General features: G+C 42.9%; 1 protein-coding gene and 1 non-coding gene across 3 annotated transcripts; both read left to right on the plus strand.

Annotated features, from left to right (window-relative positions):
• The first annotated feature begins 2453 nt into the window (after positions 1-2453).
• Positions 2454-2560, plus strand: LOC112580529. The gene has a single exon (XR_003104923.3). It is a non-coding gene; the product is annotated as a U6 spliceosomal RNA (small nuclear RNA).
• A 214-nt stretch (positions 2561-2774) lies between these two features.
• On the plus strand, positions 2775-10618 carry LOC102412151 (zinc finger and SCAN domain-containing protein 4-like). Of its 2 annotated transcripts, none has more exons than XM_044931779.2 (4): positions 2775-2877; positions 7777-8243; positions 9135-9291; positions 9384-10618. In XM_044931779.2, the coding sequence occupies exons 2-4, from the start codon at positions 7848-7850 to the stop codon at positions 10091-10093; spliced, it is 1263 nt and encodes a 420-aa protein (XP_044787714.2). In that variant the 5' UTR covers positions 2775-2877; positions 7777-7847; the 3' UTR covers positions 10094-10618. The 2 variants fall into 2 exon arrangements, with proteins under 2 accessions (XP_044787714.2, XP_006078474.2); XM_006078412.4 differs by having other exon boundaries at positions 2776-2877; positions 7780-8243.
• Positions 10619-13279: the final 2661 nt, after the last annotated feature.

Genomic DNA, 13279 nt, shown 5'->3' on the forward strand with positions numbered 1-13279 from the left:
CTCAATGATTATCTGAGATTACTTACCCTTTAAAGAAAAAGAAGAAGAAGAAGAAAGTGTGTTCAGGCAGACGGGAAGGAGGGTTGGGGTGGGATGTGGGTGGCAGGTCCTTGCCCTCCCAGTTTGGGAAGTTCTGCTAAGTCAAGGTGGAGCCGCACCAGGACAAGAGGACTGTAAAACAGACTCCCTCTAGTGGCCACTTTAAGACTAGACTGAAGCCTGGAGAAAAGAGGAGAGGCCAGTCAGGAGCTGACTTCAGCAAGCCAAGAGACAGAGGATGGAGTGATGACACAAAATTTATATTTGAAGGTAAGACGAGGCAACTTAAGCATAAAATTCTCTGTGTGTTTGTTTGGGCCTCGCCTCTCCCCCTTTTGTGAGCATCTGTGTTATTCATTAACCAGATTCCCTTACAGGAGGGAAGTCCTGGTGAACCATAAAAAGATTTTTTTTTTCTTTCTTCTGACACTAGCGACATAACCTTTTTTTGGTTTGGCCACGCGGCCTATGGGCTCTTAGATCCCTGACCAGAGATCAAACTCATGCCCTCTGCAGCGGAAGCTCAGTGTCTTAACCACCAGATGGCCAAGGAAGTTGCACAATGTAATGTCTTTAAAAAAATTAAAAAAAAAAAAAAAACAACTATATATATATATATATATATATATATATATATATATATATATATATATTATTTATTTGGTTGTGCTGAGTTTTAGTTGTGGGATGTGGGATCTAGTTCCCTGACCAGGAATTGAACCTAGACCCCCCCCCCCCCTGCATTTTGAGCATAAAGTCCCAGTCACTGGACCACCAGGGAAGTCCCCACAGTTATTTCTTAAACATCAGTCCACAACCTTTCTGGCACCAGGGACAAGTTTTTTTTTTTTTTTTTTTTTTTGTCCACGTTGCACAGCATATGGGATCTTAATTCTCCAGCCAGGGATTGAACCTGGGCCCCCTGCATTGGGAGCACAGAGTCTTAGCCACTGGAATACCAGGGAAGTCCTCCAGGGACAAGTTTTGTGGAAAACTATTTTTTCCATGGAATGGGGTACAGGGGATGGTTGCAGGATGATTCAAGTACATTATATTTATTGTGCACTTTATTTCTATTATTATTACATCAGCTCCACCTCATATCACCAAGCATTAGATCCTGGATCCTGGGGACTCCCATCTTAAAGGATCAGCGTTGCTTCCCAACTCTGCAGGAGTCTTAGGGACTCGTTGCTTGCCTTGTACATGTGCTGACCTGGACCCTGTAGCGTTAGTGGAGTTTATGTAGAATGTCTGTATGTCACTTTGATGTACGGTCATTTGTCTCAAAGATGTATATGACTGTGCCTTCTACTTCTAACAGGTGCAACAGTTCTCAGAGATTCTGAAAGCCTGTCTTCTGGGTTATAACCTTCAGTTTGACTTGAATAAAAGTTTCCACTGTCTTCTTGATTGTTAATTGAATTTTAGTTGACAGGATTGAAGGTCCTGGCAGTGGAAGGCTGAAAAGTGGTTTGATCCTGGAGCAAATTGAAAGAAGAGAACAGATAATGACCAGGCTGCTGCACTGGTCCCTTTCTTGTCAAACACAATCCTTTTGTTTTGTTTTCCATACTCCTACTCTCCCTCATCTTATATGGGGTGGTCACTCACTCCACCTGAGTTGGGAAATGGAGGTGGGGAGTTCCAAAGAATCTCCTCCTGTTGCCTTTCTTTTCTTTCTTTTTTAAAGGCTATTTATTTGGCTGACCAGGTCATGGTCATGTCACATGAGATCTTCAGTCTTCATTGAGGTGCATGGGATCTTTAGTTGCAGCATGAGAACTCTTGGTTGAAGCACGTGGTACCTGGGGGAGCCCTTTCTTCCTACTCAGTACACAACCCTGCCAACAGCCAGTTTTTAAACCAGGAGCCTTAAAACATTAAAACTCCAACTTCACACTCAGTCCTCACATTCAGTCTCTTAAATGATGTACTTTGTCAATGTTAAATAATCAACACTCTCTCTCTTCCCACTGAAATGATCTTAGTATCAGCCCCTGCAACTTTGGTGGACTAGGAACCTCTCCTGTTGGGTCCTGGGGCAACCCTCTGACTCACAAGCCCCAGACTAGCACAGGAGGAAAGAATATTAACCTTGTTCTCTGGCTCGCTCACGATCCACAAGCCCTGAAAAATTAGCACGTGGTACCAAAGGGGTTTCCCTGGTGGTACAAAGGGTAGCACACCTGCCAATGCTGGAGACACCCGTTTGCTCCCTGGTCCGGGAAGATCCCACATGCCATGGAGCAACTAAGCCCGTGTGCTGCAACTACTGAGGTCTGTGGAGCACAAGAAAAGCCACCACAATGAGAAGCCAGGGCATCGCAATAAAGACCCAGCATAGCCAAAAATAAATAAATGCATTTTAAAAAAAAGTTTCTATTGCACTCACTTAGAACAAAACCTGATCAGTACTCACTGAGGCAACACAGGTACTAAAATTGGAATGATACAGAGATGGTTAGCATGGCCCCTGAGTAAGGACTACAGGCATATTTATGAAATATTCTATACTAAAAAAAGAAAACTTGATCAGAACATGAGACTAAGCTTTATACCTCCAATTAGTGTGCGTGTTGTTAGACTTCACTGCAGAAATATTAGTTGGTTTAACTGTAGAAAGCTGGAGCTGGATGAAAATTCCAAAGATTGCATCAACAGGCACGTTTTATCCAATCATATCTTTGAATGCATTACTGTCCCAGGCTCTATAAAAGGGAGGAGCTTTGGGAGGGCAGACCAGATGAACCCAGTTCAGAGAGCAAGTCACACGGCAAAGAGTCCTCAGCTGTCAGCCCAGGATCACCCAGTTTGAGGTTCAGTGTTCTGGAGGAGGTGAGTTTCCTGGAAAAAGGGAAAACTTTAAACTTTGTACTCGAGCCAAAGCTCAGTGCGTTCGTATGTGGGGAAAATTCATAGGTACCGGCTTTTCCAAGCTTTCAGGTACAGGCGCTTAGTCGTGTACAGCTCTTTGTGACCCCATGGACTGCAGCCAGGCTCTCCTGACTATGGAATTCTCCAGGCAAGAATACTGGAGTGGGTGGCCATTTCCTCCTCCAGGGGATCTTCCTCACCCTGGGGTGGAACCTGCATTGCCTGTAGTTCCTGCATTGGCCAGCAGATTCTTTACCACTGAGCCACATGGGAAGCCCACTTTTCCAAGCTTAGAGGATTTTTTTTTTTTTTTTTTGACAACTTCTCTGGCCCCAGAGGGTTTAATGTTATGAACTCTGTTTAAAGACCTAGCCTGATTGAAGCCACTTCTTTCTTTCTTTTTCTTCCCTTCCCCACTCTGGCACACTTTGGGGCATGCAGGATCTTACTTCCTGGAGCAGGGATTGATCCTGTGTCCCCTTCATTGCAAGGCAGATTCTTAACTGGACCACCAGAGAAGTCCCAAATTCCAAGGTCTTAACCTCAATGCCCCACAGTGCCCCTGTGGGATTGAGTGCATGTCTGCAAGTGTGACCAGATGGTCCGTATGTGCCTGGGGTTGTCCTGGAAGAACTTGTGGGGAGGCCCAGATGGAGAGACCATGGGATCTACATAAAAATAATAAAAGGCCAGTGTACTTGGATATGGAGAACCACCCAGAGCACCTAAGATGTGGGTCAGGGGCATGCATGCTCCAGCGAGGCCCTGTGCTGCTAGGAAGGATTTGATATTTTTCCCTGAGGGAAAAGAACGGTAAAACGGGGTGTCCTTAGAGGATTAGCATTATATAGGGCCATCTGCCAGTATGTAATAAATGCATTAAGAAAAGGAGAGAATGTATTAAATTTTCTCCTATGGGGTCCTTCTGGATTTATCTTTGCTTTTTTATTGATGAGATCAAGGCAGTTGATCTGATCAGACTGCTTGATGAGGTTGACACCAAATGTGAAATATCATCAACTAACAGAAACCAGGGTTTCCCAGGTGGCATTAGTGGCAAAGAATCTGCCTGCCAGTGCAGAGATGTAAGAGATTTGATCCCTGGGTGGGGAAGATGCCCTGGAGGAGGAAATGGCAACCCATTCCAGTATTCTCACCTGGAAAATCCCATGAACAGAGGAGCCTGGTAGGCTGCAGTCCATGGGGTCGCTGAGGGTCGGACATGACTGAGCGACTTCACTTTCACTTTTCACTTTCATGCATTGGAGAAGGAAATGGCAACCCACTCCAGTGTTCTTGCCTGGAGAATCCCAGGGATGGGGGAGCCTGGTGGGCTGCCGTCCATAGGGTCACACAGAGTTGGACATGACTGAAGCGACTTAGCTATCATACTCCCACCAAGCCCTTTTGTTTTATGGTATAAAATTGAAAATATATATATATATATATATATATATGAATCCTTGAATTACTGACCATATAGAAAATTGAAAAGGACACAAAAATAGGCAAATTATATACAAGATGGACTTAATCATTTTTTAGTGAGGTATAATTGACATATGACATTATATTAGTTTCAAATGGGGAATTCCCTGGAAGTTCAGGGGTTAGGACCCCACGATTTTACTTCCAAGGGTCCAGCAGTGCAAAAAAAATACAAGCAAAACATCAAACAAACAAACTTTCAGATGTAAAATATAATGATTTGATATTTATAATATTGTGAAATAATCACTAAAATCAGTTCAGTTCAGTTCAGTTGCTCAGCTGTGTCCTACTCTGCAACCCATAGACTATAGGATGCCAGACTTCCCGATCCATCACCAGTTCCAAGAGTTTGCTCAAACTCATGTCCATCAAGTCAGTGATGCCATCCAACCATCTCATCTTCTGTCGTCCCCTTATCCTCCTGCCTTCAACTTTTTCCAGCATCAGGGTCTTTTCAATAAGTCAGTTCACATTAAGTGGCCAAAGTATTGAAGCTTCAGCTTCAGCATCAGTCCTTCCAATGAATATTCAGAACTGATTTCCTTTAGGATTGATTGGTTGAATCTCCTTGCAGTCCAAGGGACTCTCCAAGAGTCTTCTCCAACACCACAGTTCAAAAGCATCAATTATTTGGTGCTCAGCTTTCTTTATGGTTCAACTCTCAAATCCATATGTGGCTACTGGAAAAACCATAGCCTTGACTAGATGGACCTTTGTTGGCAAAGTAATGTCTCTGCTTTTTAATATGCTGTCTAGGTTGGTCATAGCTTTTCTTCCAAGGGGCAAGCATCTTTTAATTTCATGACTTTTTAAATAAAAAGCTTATTTTCATGGCTAATTAAAATCACTAAATTAAGTCATTAATATCATTACCATATATAGTTGTGAAAATTTTTCTTATGATGAGAACATTTAAGATTTACTCTCAAAAAATTAAAAATTACAAATATTTACTTTCTTAGCAACTTTCAAATATGTAATTCTGTATTATTAACTATAGTGCCATCTGTACTTGCTTCCACACACAAGTGGGAAAGGGCAGGGATTAGAAACACAGATAGACCATAATAAAGTTGTAACTTTGATAAACACAGTGAAGCAGAGACAAATGCTGTTCACCAGGAAGAGTAACTTCAGAGGGAAAAACAAAACAGGAAATGTGATGAGGGAAATTTCCCTAAGTGCTGTATCATTGAACTGTGTCGCAGTGATGTAGCTGGGGTAGCCAGACAGATGTCTGTGCATGATGTAGTTTTCAGCACAGAGAAATAAAGTGTATGGATTCCATCCTATTGCTTCTATTTGGTTCACTTTTCTCTATTTTTTTCTAATATTTTACCTTCCTACAGTAATTAAAAGAACATACTTTATACAGATCATTGCCTTTTTTAACTGGTGGCTCAGATGGTTAAGAATCTGCATACAATTCAGGAGACCAGTTTCAATCCTCTGGGAAGATCCTCTGGACAAGGAAATGGCTACCCACTCTAGTGTTCTTGCCTGGAGAATTCCATGGACAGAGGAGCCTGACTGGTTACAGTCCATGGAGTTGCAAAGAGTCAGATAGGACTGAGCAACTAACACTTTAATTATATTGAGCCGGTCTTATGTCTTCCATAAATCAAGTGACTGAATATATGTCACTCTGTATTGGGACACTATTCTGTTATGTTGCTCTATTTTCTATTTTTGTGGAGCTATGACACCATCTTAATTATTATAATTTCAATAGCATTTTACTATCTGATTGTGTAAATCCTCCAAGCTTATTTTTTAATATTTATTTTTATTTATTTATTATTTGTTTGGCTGCACTGGGTCTTATTTGCAGCATGTGGGATCTAAGTTTCCTGACCAGGGATTGAACCCAGGCCCCCTACATTGGGAGCTCAGAGTCTTGGCCACAGGACCACCAGGGAAGTCTCCCTCCAAACTTATTCTTCAGAAATACCCTGTCTATTATTTGGCCTTTTGCCACATGTCATTTAGAATTGCTCTGTCAATTTTCTCTCTCTCTCTCTCACACACACATCTTCTGGATTTTCCTTGAAAATGCATTGACTATACAATCCATCCAGAGAGAACTTCCATTTCCAATAATATTGAGCCTTTCAATCAATTCATAAACATGGCTTTTCTCTTCATACATTTATTATCTTGTAGTTATCTACAGATAACTTGCATATCTTACATTAGATTTGTTCATAGGTATTTAATGTTGGAAATTATGATAAAGTTATTACTTTAATTTTGTTTCTCTTATAAAAATTGCTTTTGGAATATTGACCTTGTAAAAGGCACCTTGTTAAATTCATCTAGTCTAATATTTGTAGATATTTAGGGTTTTTTCCCAAACAAAATCCTGCTGTCTATAAATAATACTTGATACATTTTCTTTTTTACATTTTTAAATTTTTAAACTGTTTTCAGCCATGCCATGCGGCATATGCAATCTTAGCTCTCTGACCAGGGATGGAGTCCATGTCCCTGCAGTGAAAGCACAGAGTCCTAGCCACTGGACCACCAGGGAAGTCCTTGATACATTTTCTGATCTTATTTAACTGGCTGGGTACCAGCCATATGTTGTATAGAGTTGACAATGGACTTCCATCTCTCAATCCCAAGAATAAAACTTTTAAGAACAATTTTTGTTGTACTTTTAAGAGTAATTTTTGTTGTAGTTATTTTGTAATTATTTTATCACAATGAAAGTTTCCTTCTATTCCTAGCTTAGCAAGTGTCTTTCTTAGGATTGAGTACTGACTTTTATTAAACATATTCGATGTATCTGCTTATGTGGTAGTATGTTCTTTTAGTTCTATTAATGTGGCAAATTATGTGGCTTTTTGAAATTTAACCCAAAATGCATGCAGAACATAGCATTCATCCACATGTAATATACTTTCTTTATGCACGACTTGGTTTCATTTGCAGACATTTAGTTGAGGATTTTTACATCTATACTCATATGAGTTACTAGACAGCAGCCACCCTTACTTTAATGCATTTGTAAAGTTTCGTGATCAGGAAGGGTCATTAATTAAAATAGGAATGTCTCCTCTTTCCCTATGCTCTGTGAGAATTTGTGTATTATTAGAGTTATTACTTTCTTAAGTGTCTCAAAATTTACCTATGAAGTTATCTGAGCCTGAAATGTATGCTCTCTCTTTCTTTTTTAATTATACTGGTGATATATATAATTAGATACAAATCTCCTGTTTCTATTGTATGATCTTTAAGCATCCAACAGTATCAACATATGCAGCATTTATGCAACATTTGATTGTTACCTAAATAGTGAGATAAGAAAATAAGAAATAAGAAAACTTATAAAATATTATTTATAAATGTCCTGATATTGTTTTAAAGCAGATCTCCAGAAACAAAAGATGTCAAGAACTAAATCCTGGCAGCTGAATCTATAAGAAACATTGCCAAGAATGGATTTAGGTTTCAGAGCATCATTTCAGCATGAACCATCCAAGGAGGACCCAAAGTCAGCAAATACAGACTTTATCCCCAGTCGAGGGCCCACTCTGCAAACAGCAGAGGATATCTCTAAGTTGCAGAACACTCAGCCCGGCTTATTGCAAAATGGCAATAACTCACGTGCAAGGCAGGAACTGCAAAGACTCTATAAGTCATTTCATTTATGGCTGCAGCCAGAAAAACACAGCAAGAATGAAATTATTTTTCAACTTGCCCTGGAACAATTTATGATCAATAAGCACTTCAGTGAAAAGTCTACTTTGAAAGAGAAATGGAAAGCAAGTGGTGGAGACCTGGAGAAATTCACAGAAGACCTGCATGATGACTGCATAAAGCTACCTGACTTGGTATGTAGAGTGTTCTGACCTCTGGGATGAGGGGCAGAAAGGAGTAAGGAATAAATAATACATTCAGTTGTTGATGCCTGGAAGAAGAGAAAGAAGGGTTACTGTAGACCAAGTTATTAGTCAGATCACTCTTCCTTACCCAGAGAAATATTTACTATTCCAAGTAAGCAAGAATCAACATTTTATGTGTTTATTCAGTGAGGCATATAAGAACCAACATATTAATTAGTGTAATTGATTTTCATAGGTGAAGTGCTAAGAGGACCCCACTGAGAAAATGTCAATTGGGCAGAAACCTTAGGTTAAGAAATGCCTTGACAAGAGCTGGTTCTTCCTTCAGAAAGCCTTGTTATTGTTCACTGAGTTGTGTCCGACTCTTTGTGACCCCATGGGCTGCAGCACGCCAGGCTTCCCTCCCTCCACTATTCCCTGGAGTTTGCTCAAATCTGTGTCCACTGAGTCGGTGATGCCATCCAACCATCTCATCCTCTGTCACCCCCTTTTCCTTTTGCCCTCAATCTTCTCCAGCATCAAGGTCTTTCCTAATGAGTTAGCTCTTCACATCAAGTGGCCAAGGTACTGGAGTTTCAGCTTCAGCTTTAATCTTTCCAGTGAATATTCAGGGTGGATTTCCTTTAGGATTGACTAGTTTGATCTCCTTTCTCCTTGAAGTCCAAGGGACTCGCAGTATTTATCGTTTTTCATCATGGAAGACACAATAAAAAAGAAATTACCATGAAATTTGATACAAGCAGAAATAAGAGCAGGACAAAGAGGTATGGGAGCCCACAGTACAAAGATATTGGGAAAGCCTGACTGAGGTGGGTTTTCCAAAACTGGTTTTATCACATAGTAGATAAATAATCATGCCTTTTTTTTTTTTTTTAATAGGTCCATGTCCACATGCAGGGGCAGGAAGCCCTCTTTTCAGAAAATATGTCCTTAAAAGAAATCATCTTTCATCTAACCAATCAGTTGTCAACAGGAGGGGTGAACATGGGAACTCCATCCTGGACTGTGCAAGATACGTCCCTGGAAACAGGACAAAGTGAGTGGGCAGAGCCCAGGTCCCAGAGGGGTGGCCCATGTGGGCTGTTTCTTGGGTGCAACTTCACTGAGTCACTTTTTTGCCTCCTACAGGAAATGAAGATAAAGAAAATGATGGTAACATTTCTGTGAAAACTCATCAAGTAAATGACAGTATTACTCGTCCAAGCAATCAAATACCTGCCCTAATCATTGTCCAAGAAGACAACCGTCTGAGGCTGGAAGAAGGAGGTGTTTCTCTGGAGAATCCACGAAACTCCAGAAGAGGAGCAAGTCCAGGCCCCTCCAGGCCTCAGGATGGATCCCTGAAAGGACCCTCCTCTCAAGATGTCCTTGTGGAAGTGGAACGAGACCAGGTCACCCCTGAGCCTGTTTCTACTGTCCAGAGCTCTGAGGGGTCTTCTGCACGTGGGGAACACCAGGAAAGATCCCTTAGAGCCCCAGAAGTATACAGATGTGAGAGATGTCCCAAGACCTTCAGGTATTCCTCTCGGTTCAGAGTTCACCAGAAAAGACACAATAATGAGAGAACATATATTTGTGCCGAGTGTGGCAAAGGCTTCTTCCAGGCATCAGACCTCCATGTGCATCAGAGGATTCACACAGGAGAGAAGCCCTTTGTGTGCAGCACATGTGAAATGGCGTTCACCCACAAAACCAACCTTCGGGCTCATGAGAGAACCCACACGGGAGAGAAGCCCTATGAGTGTTTCCTCTGCCAGAGACGCTTCCGCCAGTCCTCCACCTACCACCGCCATCTCAGGTTTCACCAGAAAACTACCCTCAAAAGGGCTCCACACTAAATTAAGCTTCCTTGGTTACGGTCCCAAAGTAATGGACATAAATATGCATGTGAATAGGTATATTTCCATAGTATTTCTCCATTTAGAATATACTTTATAATTTTCTCATGTTATTCCCATTGCCTCACACCACCCGGATGTAAGTTTAAGGAAGACAAGTATTTTCTCAGTTTTTTTCACTAACATCTCAGGTGATTTGAAATAGCTGACACATTTCAAACAACTAGTAAATATCTGTTTAGTACATGAATTTATCTTTAAGATTGGTGTTATTTTTAAAATTTAGCCCCACATGAGAAGACAGTGAGTTCCCATGCCAGAACACACGATCACCAGCTCATAGTGGGCCACTGAGGACCACTGCTGCTTGCTACCCTGTTCTCTGTCCACACCCTTTATCTTGTGGGCTTCAGCTTTTCAGTAACTGAATCTGGGGAGATCTGGGTCCCGCTGAGGACATCAGATCTTATTGCCCTCCCAGGCCTCGACCTTCCCCTGAAGCTCAATAAAATGGCTTTGTTACCAGCCAGGGTTCTTGGCCTCCTTTCTTAATCAACAGAAACGGATCAGAGGCCAGAAAAGAAATTCAGGTAAGGCTTTTTTGAGGTCCGTGCTGCAGCAGAGGGGAGCGAAAACAAATAATAGATTCCCTTGTTTGCTTGCTCCCCAAGGCGGGGCTCAGCACCCTACTTTTGCTCCTGACCCTCTGCTTTTGCTCCAGGCTCTTCAAAAGTGGCAGTTGGGGACTTCTCTGGTGGTTCAGTGGTGGAAAATGAGCCTGCCGATGCAGGAGACACAGGTTGGACTCCTGATACAGGAAGATCCCACATGCTGCAGGGCAACAAAGTCCCTGTGCCACAACTATTCAGCCTGTAGTATAAGCCCTGGAACTGCAACTACTGGACTGGCGTGCTGAAACTACTGAAGCCTGAATGCTCTAGAGGCTATGCTCCACAGCGGGAGAGGCAATCACAATTAGAAATCGTGCACCGAAGCTAGAGTGGCCCCCAGTCACTGCCACTGTGGGAAAAGCCCATGGAGCAATGAAGATTCAGCACAGTCAAATTAGTAAAAAACAAGTAAAAAATCCAAATGCGAAAGAATGAAATTGGACCCCCAACCTAACACCAGATACAAAAATTAACTTGAAATGGATCAAAGACCTAAATGTAAAAGCTTAACTCTAAAGCTCTTAAAAGAAAATAAATAAATGTTCATGACCTTGGATTAGGTCATGGTATTTTAGATAAGACACCAAAAGCAAAAACAACAATAGAAAAAATAAACTGGACTTCATAAAAAAAATTTTTTTTAAGTGGCAATTGGGTTTTTTGGACTTGAGAGAATTCCCAGCCTGTGCAACCTTGAGTGACTTACCCCAGGTGACACGAAATGTGATCCATAGCTCTGGACATTTCTCTGCTCCAAACAGCAGATTTGGAGCTGTTTCTCATCCCTTGAGTGGCTGGCACCTGGCAGGGAGAATCCCTCCCAGTTCCCTGGAGCAAAATGAAAACTCCCTGGAGCAATTTCTGGGAACTTGGGAAGGGGCTGTCCCTGGTCAGGATCAATCTACCATGGGCACAGAGGTCTTATCTGGGGTGCCATAAATTATTACCGAAATAGCAAGTCCGTGTGCCTGACACAGAGTGAGGCCCATCAATACTAAACATTAGAGTCTGAAACAGAGAAAGGTTTATTACAGATTCATACAGAGATGGGTGGCTCATGCCCTAAAAACCCCAAAGTTACTAAAAGCTTTCAGCAAGTTCCTTTAAAAGCAAGGAGTGAGGGACGGGCATGGTTGGCTGTTGCAGACTTCTCAGTGTCAGATCCTTTGTTCTTGAGGTTCGGTCATGGTCAGGTAACGATGTTCCTGTAAGTCTCTACCAAATGGATGTTATTATCTGTCCTGGCAAAGTCCCAAGGCACAACTTTCATCCTCCAATGTCCCAGTCCTAGCTAAGAGGAGGCAGATCTCAGTTGGCAGCTCCTTCAGCACCAGGTTTCCATATCCTGCCCAGCTGTCATCCCTGAGGTAGACAGGCATCCAACCCAACTGGCTCTCTGTCTCCTCAGGCTGCCCAAAGTGGAAGACCAGGTCTCACAGACGGCAACTCACACAGACAGTCACTGCTATTAGGCCACAGAGAAAGGGATGGGGGAGAGGCTCACCGCTGCTTCAAGGGCTGGGCCACGGCTAGTGGAGGGCCTTAGTAAGGGCTCTGGTGCTCTCAGGATGTAGAGCTCAGTCTGTTCCCTGGGCTCTCCAGCTCACCCACTGGCCCAAGGTGGGTGAGCTGGAGGGCCTCCAGGAGAAGGTCTGAATCTGCTTCTTACCTCACTCTCCACTTAATGACCACCACATCATGGACCTTTGACTGAATCATTTCCCCAGTGGTCCCTCATTGACAGTTACCTGTGGGCAGGGCCCACTGAGGTGCTGACCAATAGCTGAGCAGGACAACTACCAGGTTGCTCATTGACAGTTGGTTGCTTGTGGGCGGGGCCCACTGAGGCACTGGGCAATGGCTGAGCAAGACCTGTTGCCTAGTAGCAGGGCGCAGAGTAATGAAGCACAGCAACAGCTACCTGCTAAGGGCTGTGCCCTTCCTGCTCTGTGAGGCTTACCCTACCTGTGCAGGCAAGCAGTTATTTTTAGTCCCAAACAGAAGTAGCTGCACTTGATGGAGGCTGAAGTGATTTCTTTCTCAACATTCTGGTGATCTACAGACAAGATTCCCAGAAATCAGCCTTTGGCCTCTTTTAAAAGGAGTTAAGTTCTTCCTCCTAAAGGAGATGAGTCCTGGGTGTTCATTGGAAGGACTGATGCTGAAGCTCCAATACTTTGGCCACCTCATGCGAAGAGTTGACTCATTGGAAAAGACCCTGATGCTAGGAGGGATTGGGGGCAGGAGGAGAAGGGGATGACAGAGGATGAGATGGCTGGATGGCATCACCAACTCGATGGACATGAGTCTGAGTGAACTCTGGGAGTTGGTGATGGACAGGGAGGCCTGGCTTGCTGTGATTCATGGGGTTGCAAACAGTCGGACACGACTGAGCGACTGAACTGAACTGAAGTTCTTCCTCTGCTCCCGGAAGTTGGCAGCGCCACTTCCCATTGTCCCTATTGTCATCGCTCAGTGGTGTCTGACTCTTTGCATCCCCACCGACTGCAGCACG

The sequence above is a fragment of the Bubalus bubalis genome, chromosome 18, assembly GCF_019923935.1.
Source record: "Bubalus bubalis isolate 160015118507 breed Murrah chromosome 18, NDDB_SH_1, whole genome shotgun sequence".
Lineage (NCBI taxonomy): Eukaryota > Metazoa > Chordata > Mammalia > Artiodactyla > Bovidae > Bubalus > Bubalus bubalis.